At 42.8% G+C, this 25,566-nt stretch overlaps 1 protein-coding gene across 1 annotated transcript in view; it reads left to right on the top strand.

Moving 5' to 3' along the window:
* The first annotated feature begins 4,707 nt into the window (after positions 1–4,707).
* The window catches only part of CCDC138 (coiled-coil domain containing 138), a 105,575-nt gene continuing 84,716 nt past the window's right edge, over positions 4,708–25,566 (top strand). Inside the window, exons 1-4 of the mRNA XM_073614809.1 lie at positions 4,708–4,874; positions 7,674–7,722; positions 21,113–21,248; positions 25,425–25,528. Of these exons, the coding sequence (XP_073470910.1) occupies positions 21,130–21,248; positions 25,425–25,528 (223 nt within the window). The 5' untranslated portion in view covers positions 4,708–4,874; positions 7,674–7,722; positions 21,113–21,129. The remainder of the gene's footprint in view (positions 4,875–7,673; positions 7,723–21,112; positions 21,249–25,424; positions 25,529–25,566) is intronic.

A 25,566-nucleotide genomic window follows, 5' to 3' on the forward strand; every position in this document is an offset into this window, starting at 1 on the left:
TGCACTGAGAGGAATGAAGGTGTAGAATTAGGTGTGTAACAGCCAAGTACTTGCTGGTAATCTACTAACGGTACACCGACGTCAGATTGTACCAGGCAAATTTCCCTGCCCCAGCTGCTGCACTGCAGAAAGAAGTTCGCTCCCAGTCATCCACATGCCCAGCAGTTGAATGCTAGCTTGGCAAAATTGCTAGCACTTCAACTGCTACCTTTTCAGTTGGTAGACTCTGCCCCCTTCTGTGAGTTTATGGAATGTGTGGTTCCTCAGTGGCAGGTTCCCAAACAACACTTTTTCTTACAGGAGGCGATTCCGGCTCTCTACCGGCATGTGGAAGGCAATGTCTTGGCCTCCCTGGACAGGGCAGTCAGCGGTAAGGTGCATATTACCGCTGACTCATAGTCCAGCAGGCATGGACAGGGACATTACCTAAGTTTCACGGTGCATTGGGTGACTCTGCTGGCAGCTGGGAAGGATGCAGGACAAGGTGCAGTAGTGTTGGAGGTTGTTCCGCCACCACACATCCAAAATGCTAGTACTGGTGATTCTGACACACCTCTCTCCTCCACCCCCTCCTCTTCTTCTTCCTCCATGGCCTCTTCCTGTGCTTTGTCCTCGAAACCAGCGGTGCTCCGTAGGCGTTCAAGGGGCTACGCAAGTACGCAGGCCAAAATATGCCATGCGGTGCTTGAGCTGGTGTGCTTGGGGGACAAGAGCCACACTGGGGCAGAGATTCTGTCAGCTCTGCAGGGGCAGGTTCAGAGGTGGTTGACGCCACGCCAACTTAAGGCAGGAATGGTGGTTTGCGACAATAGCACCAACCTCCTCTCTGCCCTCCGACAGGGACAACTGACCCATGTGTCCTGTTTGGCTCACGTCCTTAATTTGGTGGTGCAGCGGTTCTTGGGCAGGTACCCGGGCTTACAGGATGTCCTGAGGCAGGCCAGGAAAGTCTGTGTGCATTTCCGCTGGTCATATAATGCCAGTACTCGGCTGGCAGACCTCCAAAAGGAATTTAACCTACCCAAGAATCGCCTAATCTGTGACATGCCTACCAGGTGTAACTCAACGTTGGCCATGCTGCAGCGGCTGCACACGCAGCAAAGGCCATCAATGAGTACCTGTGCGACTATGGCACCAGGACATGCACTGTCCTGTCACCATTTGAAGAGGCCACGAGGATGGTGAGCAGTGACAGTGCATGCATCAGTGACACTGTCCCCCTTGTCCACCTGTTGGAGTACACGCTGCGTGGAATAATTGACAGGGCACTTGAGGCAGAACAGAGGCAGGAAGAGGAGGACTTCCTTAGCTCTCAAGGCCCCCTTTATCCAGACAGTGTTCCTGCGTGTCCGCCGATCACACAGGAAGAGGACGAGGAGGAGGAGGAGCGCTGAGCGCTGGGGGAGCGTCATGCAGACAAAGTCCCACCGACGCATACAACACCGCAATGAAATGCCCGGACTTAACCGGACAAACATGCAGCGTAAAAGACAGCCATGCCGCCATCAAAAGATGGAAACGACATGGCCCCTGTGTGCCAGGCAGAGATAAAATTAACACCAAGGGCAAAAGAGGAAAAAATTAAATATATATCTCGACAAAACAAGTGTCTTATAAACTATACATCTACATTTGATTTGATACTTTTTTCGGTCTGGATGCATGGACACAATCGGATATATATGGTAGGGAAATGGGGATCAGTGGATACAGAACAAAGCTTGGAACAAAAATATTATACATACCTAAGAAAAAATAGGGAAAACATCGATGTATCCACTGATCCCCATTTCCCTACCATATATATCCGATTGTGTCCTCCCCTTCCCCCCCTTTCCCCCCCCTCTTTTTCCCTCCCTCCCATTGCTTCCCCCTTTTCCTCCCCTGCTTGATGCTCATTACACATTATGATACAATATTACGTTATAACCCTCAATCTTGAATAAATAATATATATTACTTTCTCAAAAAGAACGTTTATAGCAATTTAGTGCGATTTATTCATACAGACTTACCTCCCCCCCCTTTTTTAGGGCCACAGTGTGGATGCAGCCAGGCGGTCCTCCTATTTGGGGGCCTTTGCGGAGCTATTCCTCGATCCAGGGGAGAGCCGCCACAACTACTACTTGGCTAATTGGTGGTTATTGTTATTTTATTAAATTACCTTCTTCCATTAATACAAAAATGTGCTTCTTTGCACACTCTGTGTACAGCATTTCTTCTTTAAGAACTGGACGTTGGTGTGTATGTTGCACACTGTCGGATGTTATGGTGTGATTTGTTTATTCTGTTAACATGTCAATATGTAAACTGTTCTCACTTGTCTTTTCAGAATACGCCTTATATACATATTTTCTCTCTGCAATACGCCTCTGAAGAAGGGACATCATCCTGAAACATGTTAGGCTTATAGAGAAACATGTATTTATAAATGCAAATGTAAAGTGATCAGTATGAAAAAAATTTGCTGCACAAGCACTTTTGTACAGATTTATGTTCAGTTTGTCTTGTTTTTATGCTTTTTTTCTAACAAATAAATAATAGTCTTGTATTATAAACGTAATTGTCTTGTTCGTCTATAAAGTCCCGCTGTACCGGGGGGTACATAGGTTCCCTATTCTAGGGTCCTTATTTTTTCTTTTTTTAATTTGGGTGTGGGGTTCCCCTTAATATCCATACAGGACCCAAAGGGCCTGGTAATGGACTGGGGGGTACCCATGTCGTTTGTCTCATTGATTTTCATCCATATTGTCGGGATCCAACATTACATTTAAGTCGCAAGCAGTTTTAAATGACTTTTATTCCTTTAAAAATGTCATTTTGTGCAGGGACTGTTCTAAGCACAGGAAACATGCGCCACTTTACAGGCATACTATAGACACCCCCCAGGTACGAAATTTAAAGGAATATTTCACTTTTTTTTTTTTTTACTTCATTAAAATCACTGCTCCCGAATAAACGTCCGTTTTTAAAACTTTTTTTTGCATTGATACATGTCCCCTGGGGTAGGACCCGGGTCTCCAAACCCTTTTTAGGACAATACCATGCAAATTAGCCTTTAAAATGAGCACTTTTGATTTCGAACGTTCGAGTCCCATAGACGTCAATGGGGTTCTAACGTTCGTGCAAATTCTCGGTCCATTCGCAGGTTCTGGTGCGAACCGAACCGGGGGGTGTTCGGCTCATCCCTACTCCTCAGTTTAGGCCAATATATATTATTCTACATATTTTTGGTAAAAAAAAATGCAATAAGCGTATGTTAATTGGTTTGCGCAAAAGTTATAGAGTCTACAAAATAGGGGATATATTTATGCAATTTTTATTATTATTTTTTTTTTTTACTAGTAATGGTGAAGTTCAGGGATTTTTAGTGGGACTGCGACATATTGGACACTTTTTTGGGACCAGTGACATTTATACAGCGATCAGTGTTATAAAAATGCACTGATTACTGTGTAAATGTCACTGGCAGGGAAGGGGTTAAAACTAGGGGGCGATCAAGAGGTTTAATGTGTTCCCTGAGAGGTGTTTCTAATTGTGGGGGGGGAGTGGACGGACTAGGAGTACAGAGAGATTGCTGTCCCTAATCACTAGGAACAGACGATCACTCTGAACCCTGTTAACAAAACGGGGGTCAGTTTGTTTACATTGACAGATCCCCGTTCCGCCTCTCTGTGGAGCGATCGCAGGTGGCCAGCAGGCATCGCGGCTGCCGGCCACGCGCATAGGCTCCCCCACTGTGGCTGTTAAAGGAACCACCCGTACAGCTAGGGCGATTCGCGGGAATGAGCTGACCTGCAACTGTATAATGCCACCGGCGGCTGGTCAGCAAGTGGTTAAAACCGTTAAACCAACGGGTTTAGTTCCACTTTATGATTTATTGCTGCTCAGGGGCTCTGGGCTTTGGCAAAATGGCAGCCTCCAGCAAGAAGAGACAGGAGTCATTTTACAGCATACACTATTTTTGGTAGCATAATCATTAATTTATTGTATGTCCCTCGCTATACAACATTTTTTTTTTTATGACGTTGTTATAGGTGAAGTTCCGCTTTAACGTGAGAACTAAGCGATGGCATGACCTCTGATCTGTCAGTTCTCAATCACCTCTAAGCAGAGAGCAGTGACTGTCAGTCAAGTGCTCTGCACCTCCAGCACTCACTGCTGGAGCTCAAGACTGGAGAAGGGGCAAATGCAACTAACTTTGACGCTCAGCTGAGCGGTGGAGCCAGCTGCCAATCGGGCAGCTGGGTGGATCAAGACAATATAGTCAGGAACCTTTCTTAAGCCAAGAGTGGCTCTGCCATGTCAGCTGACAGTGGAATGTAGCCCGCTATACGCTGACTGAGTCACAGGAGAGCAAAAGTAAGTGCATCCCTGTGACCCACAGGGGAAGTATGACCAAAAAAGGTTTTGGCTATTCTCTTTCAATCACTCTGACACCTATAACTGAAAACAGCTAGTGTGGGTGGCGGGCTGCAGCCAGGAACTCTATACACAGCTCTGTCTAGTTAGGCTTCCACAAGATGGCAACCTGAGTCCTTGATGGCAGACACATTTTCCCGGGAGTCAGTGTCCTAAATGGAAAAGTCCTGACTCCTGCATCATGCACAGAATAGCTCTGACCGCCATACGCGAAATACCACATTCCCCTACTCCCTCCTCCAACTCCGCCCCTCCTCTTATAGGTGGAATGGACACGTGATATATCACCCACGTGATCTCCTCACCTAGCCAGCTAGGGCGGCCTCCTGTCAGCTGGGTGCGGTGACGTCACTCGTGTGAGCGCTACTCTCCGGTCGCACTTTGTTGCTGTCAGTGAAGTAACGGCGTCTATTTCCATGGTAAAAACCAATGTGCGTATTGTGGGAAGACGGGTGAGTGATGCTGTGTGACCAGAGAGCTGTAGTAGCCGGGCTGCCTATTATTTACTATGGTGTTCAGTCAGTGTGGTTACCTCATAGAGCAGACTGTCTTGACAGGGGGAGCGAACATTGTTTACATTCCTTTACATAGTCAGGGTATGTGATATTACATCTATATCACTATGTTGGCTCATCTACAAGAAGCAGTCATTGTTTTCATTCATTTTTCCTTAAAAAAGACCCTGTCATCAGCTTTAAGGGGAATTCCACTTTCGTGGGAAAAATAGTAAATAATAAAAAAATATATATTATAACGTATAAGTATTGTAATTGAATGTTATTTAAAATGACCTTTCCTTTTCAATCTGCAGCGCTGTAATTTTCTGTAAAATACAATATGGTTCTCTAGAGGCAGTGGCGGCTGGTGCTCCAAATTTTTGGGGGGCGCAAACAAACTGAAACATACTGGAAAAAAACCATCAATTGCAGCATCACTGTGCCCATCAAATGCCGCCGCTGTGCCCATCAAATGCCGCCACTGTGCCCTCAATTGCAGCCACTGTGCCCATCAAATGACACCATTAAATGCAGCCACTGTGGCCATTAAATGCAGTCACTGTGACATCTATTGCAGCCACTGTGCCCATCAAATGCAGCCACTGTTCCCATCAATAAGGATGAGCTCTGGCGTGTTCGCACAGCCCATGTGTGGAGCCCGCCAGGAAGTCAGCACTGCGCTAATCACAGGCAGTGAGACATTTCCCGATCTATGCAGCTGCACATTGGGACAATGGCTCTGCACGTGGGCTGTGCAAACACGCCGGAGCTCATCCTTACCCATCAATTGCCGCCACTGTGCCCATCAATTGCCGCCACTGTGCCCATCAATTGCAGCCACTGTGCCCATCAAATGCAGCCACTGTCCCATCTATTGCAGCCACTGTGCCCATCAAATGCAGCCATTGTGCCAATCTGTCACTCAGCTTTCATTCTCAGTCTCGGATCTCTCACACTAATCGGCATATATAGGTCAGTATTTGTGGATCTCTCTTACCTTCAGCCCGAGCACCCCCTATGGATGGGCCACCACTGCCTGGAGGTGTTGTGTACACAGGTATATAGAATGCCTGCAATTAAAGTTATAAATAAAAATATGGGTGAACAGGAAGGAATTTTAACCACTTCAGCTCTGTACCCCCCTTTCACAACCAGGCCAATTTTTGCGATACGGCACTGCATTACTTTGACAATTGCACGGTTGTGCAATGCTTTACCGAAATAAAATTGACGTCCTTTTTTCCCCATAAATAGAGCTTTCTTTTGGTGGTATTTGATCACCTCTGCGGTTTTTATTTTTTGCGCTATAAACAAAAAAAAAAAAAAAGACTGTCAATTTTGAAAAAAAAAAACACTTTTTTTTTTTTTTTTTTACTTTCTGCTATAATACATATCCAATAAAAAAAAATGTAAACATTTTTTCATCAATTTAGGCCAATATGTATTCAGCATATTTTTGTAAAAAAAAAATCCCAATAAACATATTGGTTGGATATTTTTATGGAATTTTAATTTTTTTACTAGTAATGGCAGCGATCAGTGATTTTTAGCAGGATTACGGCAGACAAATCTGACACCTAACTGACACTTTTGATTTTTTTTGGGCGATCAAAGGGTTAACTGTGTGCCTAGCCGGTGCTTGCTAACTTGTGGGGATTGCTCTGACTGGGTGAAGACAGAGATCAGTGTTCCTGCCTAGCAGGAACACAAGATCTCATTCTACTCCCCTGTCAGAATGGCAATCTGCCTTGTTTACATAAGCAAATCGGCGTTCTGCCTCTCCCGGGAATGATTGCGGGTGGCTGGCGGACCTGCTGATTGGCATCCCCTGTGTCCAATCAGCGTGCGTTCGCGCCCCCACCCCCCCCAGTGGCTATTGCACGAAATTATGTATAGGTACACAGTGCGATTAATCGGATCACACAGGTTTGAACACCCAAATTTGGTGCGGTTTGAGCCATACAAATGAATAGATAAAATTGCACCGCACAGACCTCGCATGTGATTTGAATAGAAATACGGTGCAATTCCCATCCATATCACATGCAGTATCCTGCACCACATATATGTGAACCTAGCCTTAAAATTATTTACCTGCCTGTCCGCCCTTTGTATAGTGAGCCGCGCATGTGCAGCTCACTGTACAAATTCGGCGTCCGGTGATCGAGACCCAGAAGCTGACCACCTGAAGATGTCAGCGGCAGGGCAGGGAGCTCCGGGACGCCACATCGCTGCAGGCAAGGTGAATATAGTTCCGCTTTAATGTCATTTCCTGCCCCCTCCCTGCGACCAAACAAAAAAATCTTATCACAATTGGTTGTCAGTGGCGCTTTAGGACTCCTCTAACCCCTTACATTCACCTTTGATATGCCGATCCTCCTACCTGCTGGATTTTTGAACATTCAGCCCATTCACAATGGAGGAAGGGAAGCTTCCTATGTTGTGAATGGGCTGAATGTGAACAGTTGTGATGGCTGAGATTGGTTCACATTAATCACAAGGTACAGAGGCACTCTAATTGGCTCTGTACATCGTGATTGTGATCTGAGCTGTGCAGTGATCACTGAGATCACAGCCATTTCACACCTTTTTTTTTTTTTTTTTTTCTTTTTTTTTTTTTTAGAGTACAGAAGTGGTTAAAGAGCAAACAACAAACGGAGGGAGTTACTAATAATAAAAAATATCTGTATAAAACTTCTCATGATGCAATTATGCTGTGCAGATAGTTGGTAAAGTTTTGTGTTGTCCTTACAGAACAAAGGCTCCTTTTCTTTTACTGAAGAAATTGCAATCAAGTTTAGTGGTAAGCTACATGTTTCTAAATTGTATTCTTTGCATTGGGTTCCATTAGATGAATCCATGTTGTATCTCATTGCATGTGAAAAAAACATGTGTTTGGGGTAATAGCAGACTCAAGATGAGAAACTTATTCTATACAGAGGTCTTGATTTTAGTTTTTATGTTTAGTGTATTTTACCTTGGTTCTCTTTTCACATGCATTAAAGTTATACAATGTTCTACTGAAACCATTATATATATATATATATACACTACCGTTCAAAAGTTTGGGGTCACCCAAACAATTTTGTGTTTTCCATGAAAAGTCACACTTATTCACCACCATACTTTGTGAAATGAATAGAAAATAGAGTCAAGACATTGACAAGGTTAGAAATAATGATTTGTATTTGAAATAACATTGTTTTTACATCAAACTTTGCTTTCATCAAAGAATCCTCCTTTTGCAGCAATTACAGCATTGCACACCTTTGGCATTCTAGCTGTTAATTTATTGAGGTAAGCTGGAGAAATTGCACCCCACGCTTCTAGAAGCAGCTCCCACAAGTTGGATTGGTTGGATGGGCACTTCTGGCGTACCATACGGTCAAGCTGCTCCCACAACAGCTCAATGGGGTTCAGATCTGGTGACTGTGCTGGCCACTCCATTACTGATAGAATACCAGCTGCCTGCTTCTGCTGTAAATAGTTCTTGCACAATTTGGAGGTGTGTTTAGGGTCATTGTCCTGTTGTAGGATGAAATTGGCTCCAATCAAGTGCTGTCCACTGGGTATGGCATGGCGTTGCAAAATGGAGTGATAGCCTTCCTTATTCAGAATCCCTTTTACCCTGTACAAAGCTCCCACCTTACCAGCACCAAAGCAACCCCAGACCATCACATTACCTCCACCATGCTTAACAGATGGCGTCAGGCATTCTTCCAGCATCTTTTCATTTGTTCTGCGTCTCACAAACGTTCTTCTTTGTGATCCAAACACCTCAAACTTGGATTCATCCGTCCACAACACTTTTTTCCAGTCTTCCTCTGTCCAATGTCTGTGTTCTTTTGCCCATCTTAATCTTTTTCTTTTATTGGCCAGTCTCAGATATGGCTTTTTCTTTGCCACTCTGCCCTGAAGCCCAAAATCCCGCAGCCGCCTCTTCACTGTAGATGTTGACACTGGTGTTTTGCGGGTACTATTTAATGAAGATGCCAGTTGGGGACCTGTGAGGCGTCTGTTTCTCAAACTAGAGACTCTAATGTGCTTATCTTCTTGCTTAGTTGTGCAACGCGGCCTCCCACTTCTTTTTCTACTCTGGTTAGAGCCTGTTTGTGCTGTCCTCTGAAGGGAGTAGTACACACCGTTGTAGGAAATCTTCAATTTCTTTGCAATTTCTCGCATGGAATAGCCTTCATTTCTAAGAACAAGAATAGACTGTCGAGTTTCAGATGAAAGTTCTCTCTTTCTGGCCATTTTGAGCGTTTAATTGACCCCACAAATGTGATGCTCCAGAAACTCAATCTGCTCACAGGAAGGTCAGTTTTGTAGCTTCTGGAAGGAGCTAGACTGTTTTTAGATGTGTGAACATGATTGCACAAGGGTTTGCTAATCATCAATTAGCCTTATGAGCCAATGAGCAAACACATTGTACCATTAGAACACTGGAGTGATAGTTGCTGGAAATGGGCCTCTATACACCTATGTAGATATTGCACCAAAAACTAGACATTTGCAGTTAGAATAGTCATTTACCACATTAGCAATGTATAGAGTATATTTGTTTAAAGTTAGGACTAGTTTAAAGTTAGCTTCATTTAAAAGTACAGTGCTTTTCCTTCAAAAATAAGGACATTTCAATGTGACCCCAAACTTTTGAACGGTAGTGTATATATATTCATATTGAGATGGCAGCCAGAAAAAGTAATACTATGGTAATTTTCCTTTCCGGAACTGTAACCGCAGTGGTCACAAGGGCCCATCTCCTAGATGCTATGCCTAAAAGTCTCAAGTAGCTATGTTATGGTTTTGTAGAGTATGTTAACTTCACCTATAATTTCACGTTGCAGGCAAGAAGCAGACAAGCTAGGGGTACTGATCAAAAAAACTCTAACAAATCCTGTATTATTATAAAGTATCCGACCTGCCATTGCTAGCCTATCTTTTTTGAAAATGCTGTCAACTGGCCTTTTTAGTCACTGATTCAGGACAGGTATAAACATCAGGATTCCTGACTTCTTTGCAACTTTACTTACAAACTTCTAAACTGCATTCTTGTTTTAGATTTAGTTACTTAGTGTGGGTTATTTACTAAAACTGGAGAGTGCAAAATGTAGTGCAGCTCTGCATAGAAACCAGTCAGCTTCTAGGTTTTATTGCCAAAGCTTAATTGAACAGGCTGAAGTTCAAAACTGGTTACCATGCACAGATGCACCAGATTCTGAGTGCTCCAGTTTTAGTAAATCTCCCCTAGTGAGTTGGCCATCAGAGTATTATTCCAGCCAGGCACTAGCTTTTGTGAGTGAGGTCAACAGCAGATTATTTTGTTTCCATCTAGTCTCCTTAATGTCTTCCTGACCACCCATCGCAGATATACTACAGCAGGGCAGACGCTCGTCCTAGTACTTGATCTGCCACTTCCGGGTCTGGGGTGCACACGTGTGCAGCTGGCGACCCGCTCCCTTGCTGTGATCACACACATCGGAAGCCCAGTGGCAGGGACCACAGGCTCGATGTCCGCCGACACCCAGCAGTGGTATAGTACACGGCAGAAGGGCGGTCTGCCTATGTAAACAAGGCAGATTGCCGTTCTGTCAGTAGGGAAGGTATTGATCCTGTGTTTCTGCAAAAATATATAGCAGAATACATGTTAACCTAAATTTATAAAGAAAGTAGTTTTTTTTACTTGGATAGGTTTTATAGTATAAAGTAAGATATTGCTTTTTTTTTTTTTTCCAAAATTGTCAGTCTTTTTTTGTTTATAGCGCAAAAAATAAAAACCACAGAGGTGATCAAATACCACCAAAAGAAAGTTCTATTTGTGGGGAAAAAAAGGACATGAATTTAACCACCTCAATACAGGGCACTCACACCCCCTTCCTGCCCAGGCCATTTTTCAGCTTTCAGCACTGTCACACTTTGAATGACAATTGCGCAGTCATGCTACACTGTAACCATGTGAAATTTTTATTATTTTCTTCACACATATAGAGCTTTCTGTTGGTGGTATTTAATCACTTCCTAAAAATAAAAAAAAAATCCTGAAATTAAAAAAAAAAAACAAAAAAGTTTTCTTAGTTTGTCAGTAAATTTTGTAAATAATTAATTTTTCTCCTTTACTGATGGGCGCTGATGAGGTGGCACTGATGAGGTGGCACAATATGTCGCACTTATGGGCACTGATGGGCAGCAGTGATGGGCAGCACTGATAGCTAGCACTGATTGCTGGCACTTGTGGGCACTGATTGCTGGCACTTGTGGGCACTGATTGCTGGCACTGGTGGGCACTTAATTGTAATCAGGGCACTGATGATCAATGCCCTGATTACATTCCCAGATGTCCTCTGTGAGGAGAAGCCGCTGATTGGCTCTCCTCTCCTCAGACTCTGTCAGTGTGAGGCGAGGAGCGCCGATTACCGGCATCTCCGTGTTTACATGTGACCGGCTGTGATTGGACACAGCTGATCACATGGTTAAAGAGCCGTGGCTGCGCTGTGTCCTAGCAACACGGCGCGGCCGCGATCGCTGCGCTGCACGCCCGAGAGTGGTTGTTCGGGGAAACCGTCATATGACGTCCACCCAGAACGAGAGAATCACCACCCAGCCGTCATTTGACGGTGGGTGGGCGGCAAGTGGTTAATTTGGGTACAGCGTCGCATGACCGCACAATTGCCAATTAAAATAACGCAGCGCTGTGTCGCAAAAAATGGCCTGGTAAATCTTCTAAAGGTCAAGTGGTTAACTCACATTGAACCTTGTGCGCCTGCTATACAAGTACAAAGTAGCTGGGCAATCCCTGTTGCAATGTGATCTGGTGAATCTCCATTAACCTACATATTGGGGGGCGAGGCCGGATGTCTGTGTGAGAGGACGCTTCGGCTGAGAGCTCCGGCTTCCTAGGCTCTTTATCCTGCTTAATCCTGCAGATATCCTCGTCCTCTTACTCAGCAAGTTGCTGCTGCTGCATCGGGGACCTCTCCCTGATTCATCCATGTCATCTAAATGGAGATTGAGTAAGAAACAGTCTCCTCCCAAGCCCCTTAACTCGCTGGTCGGACTTCGTGCGGCCGCCATCTTGCCTTCTTCCACGTGGTTGGCTGTGTCCTCTGACGGCCTCACGGAGCTGCCGCAGATTCTCTTGATGGATCACAGCCCTGGAGTACTCATGCCCCCCAGGCCCTTGGGACGGATCCGCCCGCTACACCCGATGAGTCCTCTACAGCCACCATCCTGGCAGCCATTGAGGCCAGCAGATCCTCTCTCATGGGGCGCATAGATTCCCTGACCCTGGAATGTGGACTAATCCGCAGTGACCTGGACAAATTTAGGGGGCCGATGTCAGAGGCAGAATCCAAAATTTCTGAGGTGGAGGACTCCCGCACTGTTGCTGACCTGCAATGCATGGTGAGGATGCTTGTGGAACGATCGGAGGACGCTGAGAACAGACTTTGCTGGAACAACATTCGTGTGGTCGGCGTGCCTGAAGGGGCTCATCCGGCCACCTTCGCGGAGGATTTCTTCAACCAAATTCTGCACCTTACCTAAGTCTCCCCTGCATATATCGTGGAAGGTGCACACAGGGTACCAACTAGGCCTCGCCCATCCGGAGCTCCTCCAAGGCCGTTCCTGGTAAAATTCCTTACTTACAGAGACTGGGATCTCATCCTCGCGGCTGCCGGGAAGAATGCACAGCTCAAGTATGAAAATGCCACCCTGCACCTGTTTCCAGATTTTTATTTTTTTTTTCTGACGATCCAACATCACAGGTACTCTTTTTCGTCGATGTCCGTAAGTGCCTCAGAGAATGGGGGTATTCCTACAGTATGCTGTATCCAAGCAAGCTGCAAGTCGTGCATCAAGGTTCTGTCAAATTCTTTACTACCCCATCGGATGCTACTGATGGGCTGGACTCCATAGGGTGATCGCTTCACATGCAAGTATAATTGTTCCTATGTGTGGCTAACTGTTGATCGGCCTATGGGGGCTTGTTGCCCTCTTTCCACTTAGTATCTGTGCCTTAGTGGTCATAATCTGTTGTTGATTATGAGATTACAAATTACCTTTGGGACTTGGACAGTATCCTGCGTAAGCTCAGGTTTGGAAGCCGGAGGACAGTGTATTAGCTGAGCCTCTCTGTTTTGTATTGAGGGTTTATTTTTCTCCCCTTCCCTTTCTGGTCAGGGTGTCCCTTGTTTTGTAGCCTTTGACCTGACTGTTTTGGGGAGGGTTTTTTGGATATAAAGTCCCTTGGCACTGTTTTTGGTTTGGTCAAGCTGCAGGGACAAGGTACTATGTTTATTACACTCGGACTCTTTTTTTATCTTTTTTTTTTTTTTGCTTGTTTTTCCCTTTTTACTGTTTTGTTTTTTTATGCACTACAACAGTTCTCATAGAGAAGGTAGGGGGGAATGTTTTTCCAGCCCCTTATCTGTAGCACCGCAATGTATGACTCCTGACTTATTTACTGTGGTCAGGCCCCCATCTTGTGACTCTTTTTGGTACTGCACCCATGGGTACACAGATTAAGCTTGTCTCCTGGAATGTCAGGGGTTTGAATTCCAAATTTAAAAGGGCCTTAGTACTTCAATATCTATGCACCCATTGTCCCTATATTATGTTTCTTCAAGAGACCCACCTCTTGGGAAATAAAATCTTGGCCCTCAAGCACCCGTGGATTCAGCGAGCCATACATGCCACTTACTCATCCTATGCCAGGGGAGTGACAATTCTCCTGCACAAATCTTTGCCTTGTTCTATTTAGGGGGTCTTCACGGATCCAGGGGGAGATACGTTATAGTGATATTGGAAATTTATGCATACCTCATAGCATTAGTGAATGTGTATATCCCCCTTTCATCAGTGGACTTCTGTACGAACTGCTAGATAAACTGGCCTCATCTGCCCCTGTAAAAATTCTAATGGCTGGGTATTTCAATAATATTCTTGATTACACATTAGATACTTCTAACCCGCAGTGTGCACATAATCTGGAGCTGGTTGACTGGGCTGCTTCTGCGGGACTGACGGAAGTATGGAGGTGCAAGAATACGCGACTTAGGAGTTATTCTCACTTGTCTCTGGTACATGCTTCCTCCTCCAGAATTTATCTTGCATTCTCTTCCTCAGATTTGCTGCCATTGATAATGGAGGCCTCCTATCTTACAGGGGGCTTATCAGATCACTCCCCACTCCAGGTTGTGCTCCGATTGGCAGATTCCCATTTCTCAGGTTCTTGGCGGTTATCTCGAGTGGGTATGTGATCCGTTGGTAGATGGTGTAATACAGCTGTCACTACAATCCTATTGGCAAATTAATGAGGTTTCATCCACTACACAATTGATCTGGGATGCCTTCAAGGCAACTGTTAGAGGGGAGTATATTTCAGCCATTAATGCTTCTAGAACCCAGCATAGTCACTACAGAGGTTTTGCAGGTAAAAGAACAGGCTTGCGCTCAGATATACGCTGACAAACAAGATATTTGGGGGGGCACACCCTAAAAGATGCATTAAAGCTGGTGCAGCCATAAGACCATACAGCAAAGCAAAATATTACAGCGCACACATGCAAAAAAGACATTTACCTAGTTTAAAACCCCTAGACAATTTCAAAAAATATTATCAAAAAATATGGGGATTTGGTCACACGATATTGCTATATAGTGCTAAGCCCACTTATGCCCCGTACACACGGTCGGACTTTGTTCGGACATTCCGACAACAAAATCCTAGGATTTTTTCCGACAGATGTTGGCTCAAACTTGTCTTGCATACACACGGTCACACAAAGTTGTCGGAAAATCCGATCGTTCTGAACGCGGTGACGTAAAACACGTACGTCGGGACTATAAACGGGGCAGTGGCCAATAGCTTTCATCTCTTTATTTATTCTGAGCATGCGTGGCACTTTGTCCGTCGGATTTGTGTACACACGATCGGAATTTCCGACAACGGATTTTGTTGTCGGAAAATTTTATCTCCTGCTCTCCAACTTTGTGTGTCGGAAAATCCGATGGAAAATGTCCGATGGAGCCCACACACGGTCGGAATTTCCGACAACACGCTCCGATCGGACATTTTCCATCGGAAAATCCGACCGTGTGTACGGGGCATTACTGCGACAAAGTACCCCATGATTAGTGGGTCCTACACTATCCATAGATTGGGAGATCCTGCTTCTCTGAACCATGAGAGCAATACACTCTGCTATATGGGAGAACTTTGAGGTCTCCACCCATGACACAAGTGGAAACTAATGAGAGGTACTTAATGAGGGAGTGGGGTGCTCCTCAACCAAAAGGATTTGGTCAGAATCCATACAATAGACAAACAAGATATTTGGAGGGCATACCCTAAAAGATATATGCTGACACTCCTTCACCCACCTCACTGGCAGACCTATGTCAGGCTAAAAGGGATCTCTATTTACACTATAAAGATATGACAAAAAAAGCTAGGACCCCCACTGTGGAACAGGTATTTGAGCAAAGGGAAAGGAATGGCAATGCTTGTGGCTGATAGCTATACCTCCACTGTTGTCCCTTGTGTTTATTCGCCTTCTGGATCACTGGTGTCTTCTCGGGAGGAAATTCTTAACGCTTTTGTCTCTTTTTTTTGGCAGCACTGTAGTCCCCTATTCCTTCTTACTCGGGGGAGGATTTGGTGACACTCTTGGAACCACTCCATCTTCCCACTTTACCTTTTGCAGGAGGTATCTGAGCTACTGGATGCCCCTTTTCAAGGCAGAGGAACTTGCTGCAGCGGTAGGCTCTTTTCTCAACCGTAAGGCAATGGGACCAGATGGGCTTCTGGCTAAGTGGTACCAACAACTATTAGATTTACTCTCACCACGTTTGTTAACCCTTTTATCGGGAGTGTTTGAAGACAGGTCAACTGCCTCCCTTACTGTACGAAGCACATATTGTTCTCATAGCCAAGCCTGATAAGGATCTATTGCACTACGTTTCATATCGTCCAATTTCACTATTAAATATGGTTTTCTAAATCCTCACTAAAATGCTGGCCAACAGACTCATGTCTTCTTGATTAAAAGTCCACGCTTAGGAAAATAGCTATTAAAAGGGCTGCAGCCTCCCCTTAATTAATTCCTATTTAGGAGTTAATTGAAAGTATGTAATAAAGAGATGTGGGGAATTGGCGCTGCCCTATTGACAGTAAGTATTGCTTAGAGGTCAGAAAAATAAATAAATAAGTGAATATATAGAAACAGTGACAAAAATTGTGTATATGCAAGGAAAGGAATAAATGTGTGTTCCTTAAGTGAATGTCCCCCTATAAATGCACCAAAAATTAATGAAATAATTAATTTATATAGTATAAAATCCTAAAAAGTGAATGTGCACATCTTCTGTATTGTGTAAATAAATATTAATAATAAAAATAGAAATATAAAAATTTTTTTTTGTTGAAATTAGTGAGTAGCCTCCGTTTTAAAAATATTCGGGGTCCGTGAGAAAGCACACTGTTTGGGGGCTAACGGTAACAGTATGAGGTTACCACATATCCCCAATAAATATGGTGAATAAAGTGCACTGTGTATAAAGTGAAACCAAAGTGCAAAAAACCTCTATGTTACAGTATATTAAATTTCCTCAAATTTCATATATAAAAAGATAGGAGTCCAGACAATTAACACTTATATTAGAGACAGCGAGTATGAATACACCATCGGTAAAACAGTCCCTATATTGGACTCAGGCAGGAATAAAATGTCTAATATGTAGAGACAGGAACAATTGAGAACATCAGGGTCGGTTGACATGCATTTAAAAATGCTCAAGGGGTGATATGAGGTGACTTCCGTGCAAGTAGAAGCTGGTGACTCCAAGTGCTCCCCCCCGTGCTCCCCCACTCACCAGACTCCGTCACCCCCAAGGGGGTATTAGGCAGAGGAGTGGGTGTCTTTGGGTAGCTGCCTCTGATGGTTGTCCCTCTTAGGCTTCACTGCACCATGAGTTTCTTCCGTATAGACCGATAATGAGGGTCCCCTTGTGCTGATCCAGGCCCGGGTACCTCCGCTACTATCCACCTCCGTGCTGCTAAATCTTGAGATTGATTTTCTTTGTTATGCTTATCTCTGTTAACAGGGAATGATCTACTAAAACTGGAGAGGACAAAATCTGGTGATTTTCTTTGTTATGCTTATATCTGTTAACAGGGAATGATCTACTAAAACTGGAGAGGACAAAATCTGGTGCAGCTGCACCAGATTTTGTCCTCTCCAGTTTTAGTAGATCATTCCCTGTTAACAGAGATAAGCATAACAAAGAAAATCAATCTCAAGATTTAGCAGCACGGAGGTGGATAGTAGCGGAGGTACCCGGGCCTGGATCAGCACAACGGGACCCTCATTATCGGTCTATACGGAAGAAACTCATGGTGCAGTGAAGCCTAAGAGGGACATCCATCAGAGGCAGCTACCCAAAGACACCCACTCCTCTGCCTAATACCCCCTTGGGGGTGACGGAGTCTGGTGAGTGGGGGAGCACGGGGGGGAGCACTTGGAGTCACCAGCTTCTACTTGCACGGAAGTCACCTCATATCACCCCTTGAGCATTTTTAAATGCATGTCAACCGACCCTGATGTTCTCAATTGTTCCTGTCTCTACATATTAGACATTTTATTCCTGCCTGAGTCCAATATAGGGACTGTTTTACCGATGTTGTATTCATACTCGCTGTCTCTAATATGAGTGTTAATTGTCTGGACTCCTATCTTTTTATATATGAAATTTGAGGAAATTTAATATACTGTAACATAGAGGTTTTTTGCACTTTGGTTTCACTTTATACACAGTGCACTTTATTCACCATATTTATTGGGGATATGTGGTAACCTCATACGGTTACCGTTAGCCCCCAAACAGTGTGCTTTCTCACGGACCCCGAATATTTTTAAAAAGGAGGCTACTCACTAATTTCAACAAAAAAAATTTTTTATATTTCTATTTTTATTATTTTTTTGTCTTGTTTGGTTTATTGCATATGCAAAGGTTCACACTGGAAGTGGAGCAAGTGTAAACTCAACCCACTTACTGAAATATTTATTTACACAATACAGAAGATGTGCACATTCACTTTTTAGGATTTTATACTATATAAATTAATTATTTCATTCATTTTTGGTGCATTTATAGGGGGACATTCACTTAAGGAACACACATTTATTCCTTTCCTTGCATATACACAATTTTTGTCACTATTTCTATATATTCACTTATTTATTTATTTTTCTGACCTCTAAGCAATACTTACTGTCAATAGGGCAGCGCCAATTCCCCACATCTCTTTATTACAAACAGACTCATGTCGGTTATATCACATTTAGTATTTGAAGACCAGACAAGGTTTATGTCGGGTAAGGCCATTGATATTCATTTGAGAAAAGTTTACACTCATCTACAATTTGGGCCCTGAGATTACTAAGGGGGGAATCTTAGTCTTTTTGGATTTGGAAAAATAGATTCCATAGACTGGAATTACATGCAGGAAGTACTATGGCGTTTTGGCTTTGGTCCCACATTTTGTGAATGGATTATGCTATTATAACATCACCCACTTGCGGCAGTTAAACTTAATGGGATAATTTCGGATTTCTTCCCAGTAGCTAGGGGGACACGCCAGGGATCTGTTTAGTTGTCCTACTTATAGAACCCCTGGCTGTAGCCTTACGTGTGTGTAGCCTATCCGGAGTGAAGGGGATCCAGGTGGGAGTGTTGGAGGAAAAAACTGCGCTATATGCCGATGATATGGTACTATTCCTGCGAGATCCGGACCACTCGTTAGCCTCAGCTTTATCCATCTTAGATACCTTCTCTCAGTTATCTGGTGTTAAGGTAAACTGGGGTAAGTCACAAATTTTACCATTGCAGGTCCCATCTCCGACCCTGAGGGCCCCGATGGGCTGCCCACTGCAGTGGGTTGATAAAGTAAAATATTTGGGCTTAATTATCTCATTCAGTTTCGAATTTTATCCCTCTTAATGTTATTCTGATTATACAAACTCTTCTTAAGCATAGCACTCAAGCCTGGCGTAACCTACCATTATCCCTGATCGCTAGAATTAATCTGCTGAAAATGAAATTTCTCCCCTTATTTCTGTATTTTTGACTGGGACCACTCATATTTTCCAAACCATTGATAGAATAATTTTGGATTTCCTCTGGGGTGGGGGGACACCACGTGTTAGATTACATGTGTTGCAACAGCCCTGGAAGGAAGGGGGTTGGCGGTACCCATTTTTGCTAGGTATTTCTTAGCGGGGCAGTTGGTACTTGCACATAGGTGGTTGTCTCAACCAGATGATGATGCCGCCGTAACTCTAGAAGCTGGTGTGGTAGGGTCTTATGAGGGATTATCTTCTTTGCTATACAGGGGGAAGGGGGGCTCCCTATCCCCTTACAGGGTCATTGCGGTCAGTATTCTGAACATGGGATTTGGCTGGAGGGGCTGCACTTCAGGGAAGTGTGGTGTGTCCACATACTCCCCTCTGGTGTAATCCTCGGCTGTCTCATTTTTTTTTTTTATCCTATTCGGATCCAGTCACTTGGACCAGATATGGGATAAAAACAGTAGGCACAGTGTTCGGAAATGGGATGTTGTTGACATTCAATGAGCTTAAAAGTAGATACGGGCTCCCAAACTCACACTTGTTCAGTTTTCTCCAGTTTAGACATGCTTTTTCTGCCCAATTTGGGTCTTACAATCTGGAGGTGCGGGTTGGGGACCTGGAGTCGCTGCTCAGAGCTAAAGATCTACCTAAAACCCTGTCTATTATTTATAAGAAATTATTTACAGATACTACCACGGTTTTGGCCTCCTGTCGTGCTGCATGGTTGTCGGTTTTCCCACAGCTGGACAATGATGATTGGAGTATGGAGCGCCTCTCGTTTGCTAGATTGGTGTCAGAACGTGATCACTTGATACAGTTCAAGTTCCTTCATAGGATATGCTACACTCCTGCTAAACTAGCGAGGATTTTCCCTGCTTGTCCTTCGAACTGTTGGAGGTGTGATGCCCCTGGTGCAGATTTTCTGCACATTTTTTGGCATTGCCCACACATCCGGCAGTTCTGGGTGGAGGTGGTGGGCTGTGTTGGGTCGGTCACGACGATCGCTATAAGACCATCTATAGAGGTCTGTCTGTTAGTCCTCGTAGATATGTTGGTACCCAAGCAGGTAATTCGCACTTTGCTCACCCTACTCCTGTATTATCCCCGCAAAATGATTATTTTTTTTTTGGAAGAAGTCAACGACCCCCACCATAATGGCCTGGAAGGTATTGATAAATAAAGCTTTGTCATTGTATGAAGCCACATATCTAAACAGAGGGGTACCTGATAAGTTTAAAAAGGTATGGGGTGGTTGGATAAAAAATAGCTCCATTAATCATGTCTGATCAATTGCCCCCCCTGGTTAGGAGTCCTTTGTTTGTGGTGAGATGCTGGGTCTATGTGGGTCTTGATGAGCGCTTTGATATCTCTTGCTATCGCAAGCGGGATACAGTGTTGGTTACTGTGCTTAAAAAAAAAAAAAAAAATATATATATATATATATATATATATATATATATATATATATATATATATATATATATATATATATATATATATATATATATATATATATATATATATATATATATAATTTTTTTTTTTTTTTTTGTATTCTTCTTTTTTCATTATTTGCTCTGGGAAGATTGCTGCTTTCATTTCTCTGGGAGCTATATTTTACACTGGTGCTGTTGAATTGGTAGTGCTGAATGTTTTTAATATGTTTTTTTTTTTTTTTTTTTTTTTTTTTTTTATGTTTGTAACTTTTATGTGAAAAACTTCTAATAAAAAGAATTTAAAAAAAAAAAAATAAACCTACATATTGTACAGGTAGAAGCACACATGAAAGAACCATTTCAGGCAGGAACAAGAAAAGAAAAAATGTAATTTAGGGCAGCAGATTTATAGGTTGGCAAGGATATAGCTAGCTTTAGCATCAAAGATGATTTTTGATTCCTTAGATTGGACTAGGATAAAACAACAGACACAGAAGAAGGGTGGGGTACCATTGCAATTATTACTGTAATATTTTCTGTCGGTGGTCTTTATTCTAGTCTTTCAGGCTGATTTATACAAAGTATGCCATATTATATTGACCCTATTGTGATTTGTTCTGACCTTTTACAGGTTTTCTGGATTTTTAGATGGCAGAGTCAAGGATGCTTGCATCACCAACATCACATTCAGCTGCGACTGTCAGTGACAAGAAGCATTACAACAAAGCCCTCAAGGAGTTGCTGGGAATAATACAGAATTCTAAATGGTAAAAAAAATTTAAGCGTAAATCTACTACTTAGCATATTGTTGCAAAAAAAAAAAAAGAATAATCTTAAACCATTAAGGCCTCCTTCACACCTTACTGTTTGGATGTGTTAACGTGCCTTATGTTAATACAGCCCATTCATTTGAATAGACTGACAATGCACCAGAATGCACAAAAAATTTTGCCTGCACTATTTTTCTTACATAGCGCACATGTACGCTGCGACGCTGGTATGTAGTGAAGCTGTGTTGCAATCTATTTCTAATTTATGTGGTTTATTGCAAAGCAAAAGTGTGAAGCCGGCCTGATCGTGTGACCTTGTTTTCTGTGCAGTCTCAGCCCTGGTTCACAGTGGTGCAGCTTTGAAATTGCACTAATTCAGCACGATTTCAAAGCTGCACATCAGTGTGATTTGCACTGCCTTTTATCATTCTGGCTTGTGACTTTATTTAACAGAAGTCTATGCAAGCCGTAATTAAATCTATAAAAAGTAAAGCAGGAACCTTTTTCATAATCGCTGCGACATGAGTTGTGGCGATATAAACAGTTCCATTGTCGGCAATGGGTTGTGACTTGACATTCGATTTGGAACTGTCAAATCGCATGACAAGTCACACCGGTGTGAATAGGGGGTAACAGAATATAGTTGAAATTAGTTACATTGGCTGAACTCCAGGATGGTGACTAAATCTTTACAATATTTCTGTATTGTTAGTTAAAATTAAACTAAATATATCGATTTACCGGTTTCCCAAAACAGTGCCCTGAATGATAACTGTCACAGTTGCTTGTCTTCTCAACTGAACTATATATGCAAAAACTAAAGAATAATGGGATTCCCACCTTGGTACATAAAATAATAGTACTCACCGATAATATCGGGGGGTGTAATCAAAGATAACACTAATTATAACTTGAAAAAATAAGAAGATATATACAACTACAATATAGTTTATTGCTTAACCTCCCTGGCGGTATGATTATTTTGGATTTTAGGTGCTGAAAGCAGTACAATTATTTTGCATAAATTTGGCGTTTTATATTGTAGGCCTGTAATTCTTAACAATAACATACTTAAATCTGTCCACCAAGAGTCTAGTAGATATCCCGGGTATGATGAAGTTTGAAACACAAAAACATAAATTATAATAAATATAAATAATTAAAAAAAAATAATATAATAATAAAATAAATTTCCCCACAATTCACTATCGCTCAATTCTTCAAGTGTTCTAATTTACTATCGCTATTTTCTAGCTGGTCTAAAGCCACTTTTGATGTAAAGGGACACTTTTTGGTTGCTATGGACAATCTCAAGTTTCCAGGCAGAAAGAACAGTATATATAACATAAAACTGCATGCAGGGCATGGGCCAAAGCACTGGGGACAAAAGGGATATGAAATAATTTCATACAGTACTGTAACCTGTAAGATTACAGTACTGTATGTGTTATGGTTTTTACATTTTTTTTAATTTGCCGCCAGGCTCTGCCCCCGTGCGTTGCGATGCTCGCAGGGAACGCAGCCTGGCACGGAGAGGCTTCGGAGGAGACAGAGCCCGCAGACACAGCGGGGGACATCGCATGATCCTGGGGACAAGGTAAGTAATGCCGCACCAGGATCCTGCAATGTAATCCCGAGTGTGGCTCAGGGTTACCGCTAATGGGACTGAAATTTAACCCCGAACCACACTCGGGAAAACCGCCAGGGAGGCTACAAAGAGCAAGGTACAGAAAATTCCACAGCAAATCACAAAATCCCGCTAGTCCCCTGTATATATAGCAAGGAGGAATGATGAATTCCTCAGTGTTCTATACTTCCCCACATAAATAAGAACAGATAAACCATGTAGATATTTGACCGTCTCCCACTAGGGAAACAAAAAGGGTAAATACGGCAATCCACAAACCCCTCTATCCCCTAACTAGAAAGCACCCTTAGTAATACCTTGATTCTCCCAAAACTGCCTTTAACAAGGTAGCCAGCATTATATTTCTAAAGGGAGCAGTGTATATTAAACACAGATAGTAAACACACTGTTCCGTAATGGAATGATGCCCAATCCACACTAATCTGATATGTCCATAAGTCAGGTTGGTGTCACTAGTCAGTCAGTCAATGGGATAAAGAAACACAAATGTGTTATTCATAGTGAGACGTGCTTATCCAAATGATGGTAAAATGCTCCCTCACGACCAGGTGTGTTGTTTTTCCAAAGGCAATTAGTTCCCATAGCTTCCGATCTGATATTTTTTAAAGTGCAATGATAGAGATGACTATCCACTTACCAACAAGATTCTATAAATCCCTAGACATCGCGGACCATATAATTTAGTCTCAAAGCCACAGATAATTTCACTGATATATTCAAAGTAACCACATATCAGGTTTCCTGCAAACCGCAGGTAAATTCCCATAGACAGATAGGAAAAAAAAAATTGCTTTATTTATCTGTTCCATTATGGAACAGTGTGTTTACTATCTGTGTTTTACGGATATACACTGGTCCCTTTAGGAATTTAATGCTGGCTACCTGGTTAGAGGCAGTTTTGGGGGAATCAAGGTATTACTAAGGGTGCTTTCTAGTTAGGGGAGGTAGGGGTTTGTGGATTGCCGTATTTACCCTGTTTGTTTCCCTAGTGGGAGACAGTCAAATATCTACATGGTTTATCTGTTCTTATTTATGTGGGGAAGTATAGAAAACTGAGGAATTCAACATTCCTCCTTGCTCTATATAAAGGGGACAAGCGGGATTTTGTGATTTGCTGTGGAATTTTTTTGTACCTTGCTCTTTTTAAGCAATAAATTATATTTTAGTTAACTCTTTAGGGTGTGTATATATCATTTTTTATTTTTTCACGTTAATATTTCTCAACTGAACTATCAGATTATCAAATGTCTGGTGTCATAACTGATCACATGTGCAGCACCATGGCAACTGTATATCAAACAGAGGCTAAGATGGCAGCTTCCTGGGCTGTAAAAGAAAGAAGGGTTAAGTTACACTTTTGTTCTTTTGGGTAAAATATTACACTTTTTTTTTTTTTTTTTAAAGCTGGCCCTGTGATGTCATCTCATTTATATGGAATATTCATCAATACCTGGGCTCCAGAAGGAGGTATCTCAGAAGTGGTGATGTCACATCCTATTAGTGTTCATCGCAGCTCACTAAGACTACAAATCCCATCGTCCCCTGGGATTTCATTACTGAATGGGAGGCCATATGGGGCAGACTGTGAAAGTTTGTGTGGCAGACCAGAAGTGTGCTTCTGACCTAGGCTTCTGACTAGCCACCCATATTGTCTATCAAACTACACCATGCAGTAGGCAGTTCAGGCTCCTGGGTCTGCCCACTACAGCAAGTGGCAACATAGTTATGTTACCGCTTGCTTTACAGAGATGTACAGTGGGGAATATCCAAGACCGGTGGCAAGGGGGATAAGAATTTGAAGGGGACAGAGGGCCTTTCTGTGGTGCAGGAGGATTGTGCACTCTTACAAGAAATTCTTTAAAGGCATGGAAGCACCTGTATACTAATCTGATGAAATTTCTGCCCAGAGTTCATCTTTAATTATATGTCAGCAATTTTGAAATTCACGGAAAGCTGTTTATTTTCTTTTGACGTATATAGAGATTGCATTACTTTTTGTTTTGTTTTTTTTTTTGTTTTTTTCGTGAGTTGTCCCAGGGAGCTTTTGTGTGGAAACATCTATACATTTGCTCTTGACATTTCTCAGGGCTTGTTTACATTTCTGATCTAGGGGTAAAATCCTGTGGTTGAGCCACATTATTACCCCTCAACACCGCCCCCTTTTGCAGCTGAGACAGCAGCCGGGGTGTACACATGCTGTGATCGCTGCAGCAATTCTACCCCATTGCACTCGGTGGGCATACCAACTGCCTCGCAAACACACACAATGCTTGTGGTTGCGGCATAGTTGTCCGGTATTTAGGGGGATAAAACGGGCTGTGAGGAGGTGATACATTGCCTCCTCACTGCCTGTCTGTTGCTCTCTGGAGAGCGATCTGAATGCAGATAGTGCTTCAAACTGCAGGGCAGGTGTAAACGAGGCCTTAGTGTCTTTTGTGTCCACAGAAAGTCTATGTGTAGGATCTATTCTCATGGCTAGAAATAGCCTGGGCTTCACTGTATACTAATTCTTTTGGTTTTGATAGGATCGATTATGAATATGATTTCAGTCAGATGGATATAGCAGACCAAAGTGATGACGACGTTTGTCCTATTCAGGATTATAATACACATCTATACACAGAGACAGGTAAATGCAGTACTGGTTCAGCTTTTAACATTAACATG

This window comes from Aquarana catesbeiana, linkage group LG02 (assembly GCF_042186555.1).
Source record: "Aquarana catesbeiana isolate 2022-GZ linkage group LG02, ASM4218655v1, whole genome shotgun sequence".
Taxonomy (NCBI): domain Eukaryota; kingdom Metazoa; phylum Chordata; class Amphibia; order Anura; family Ranidae; genus Aquarana; species Aquarana catesbeiana.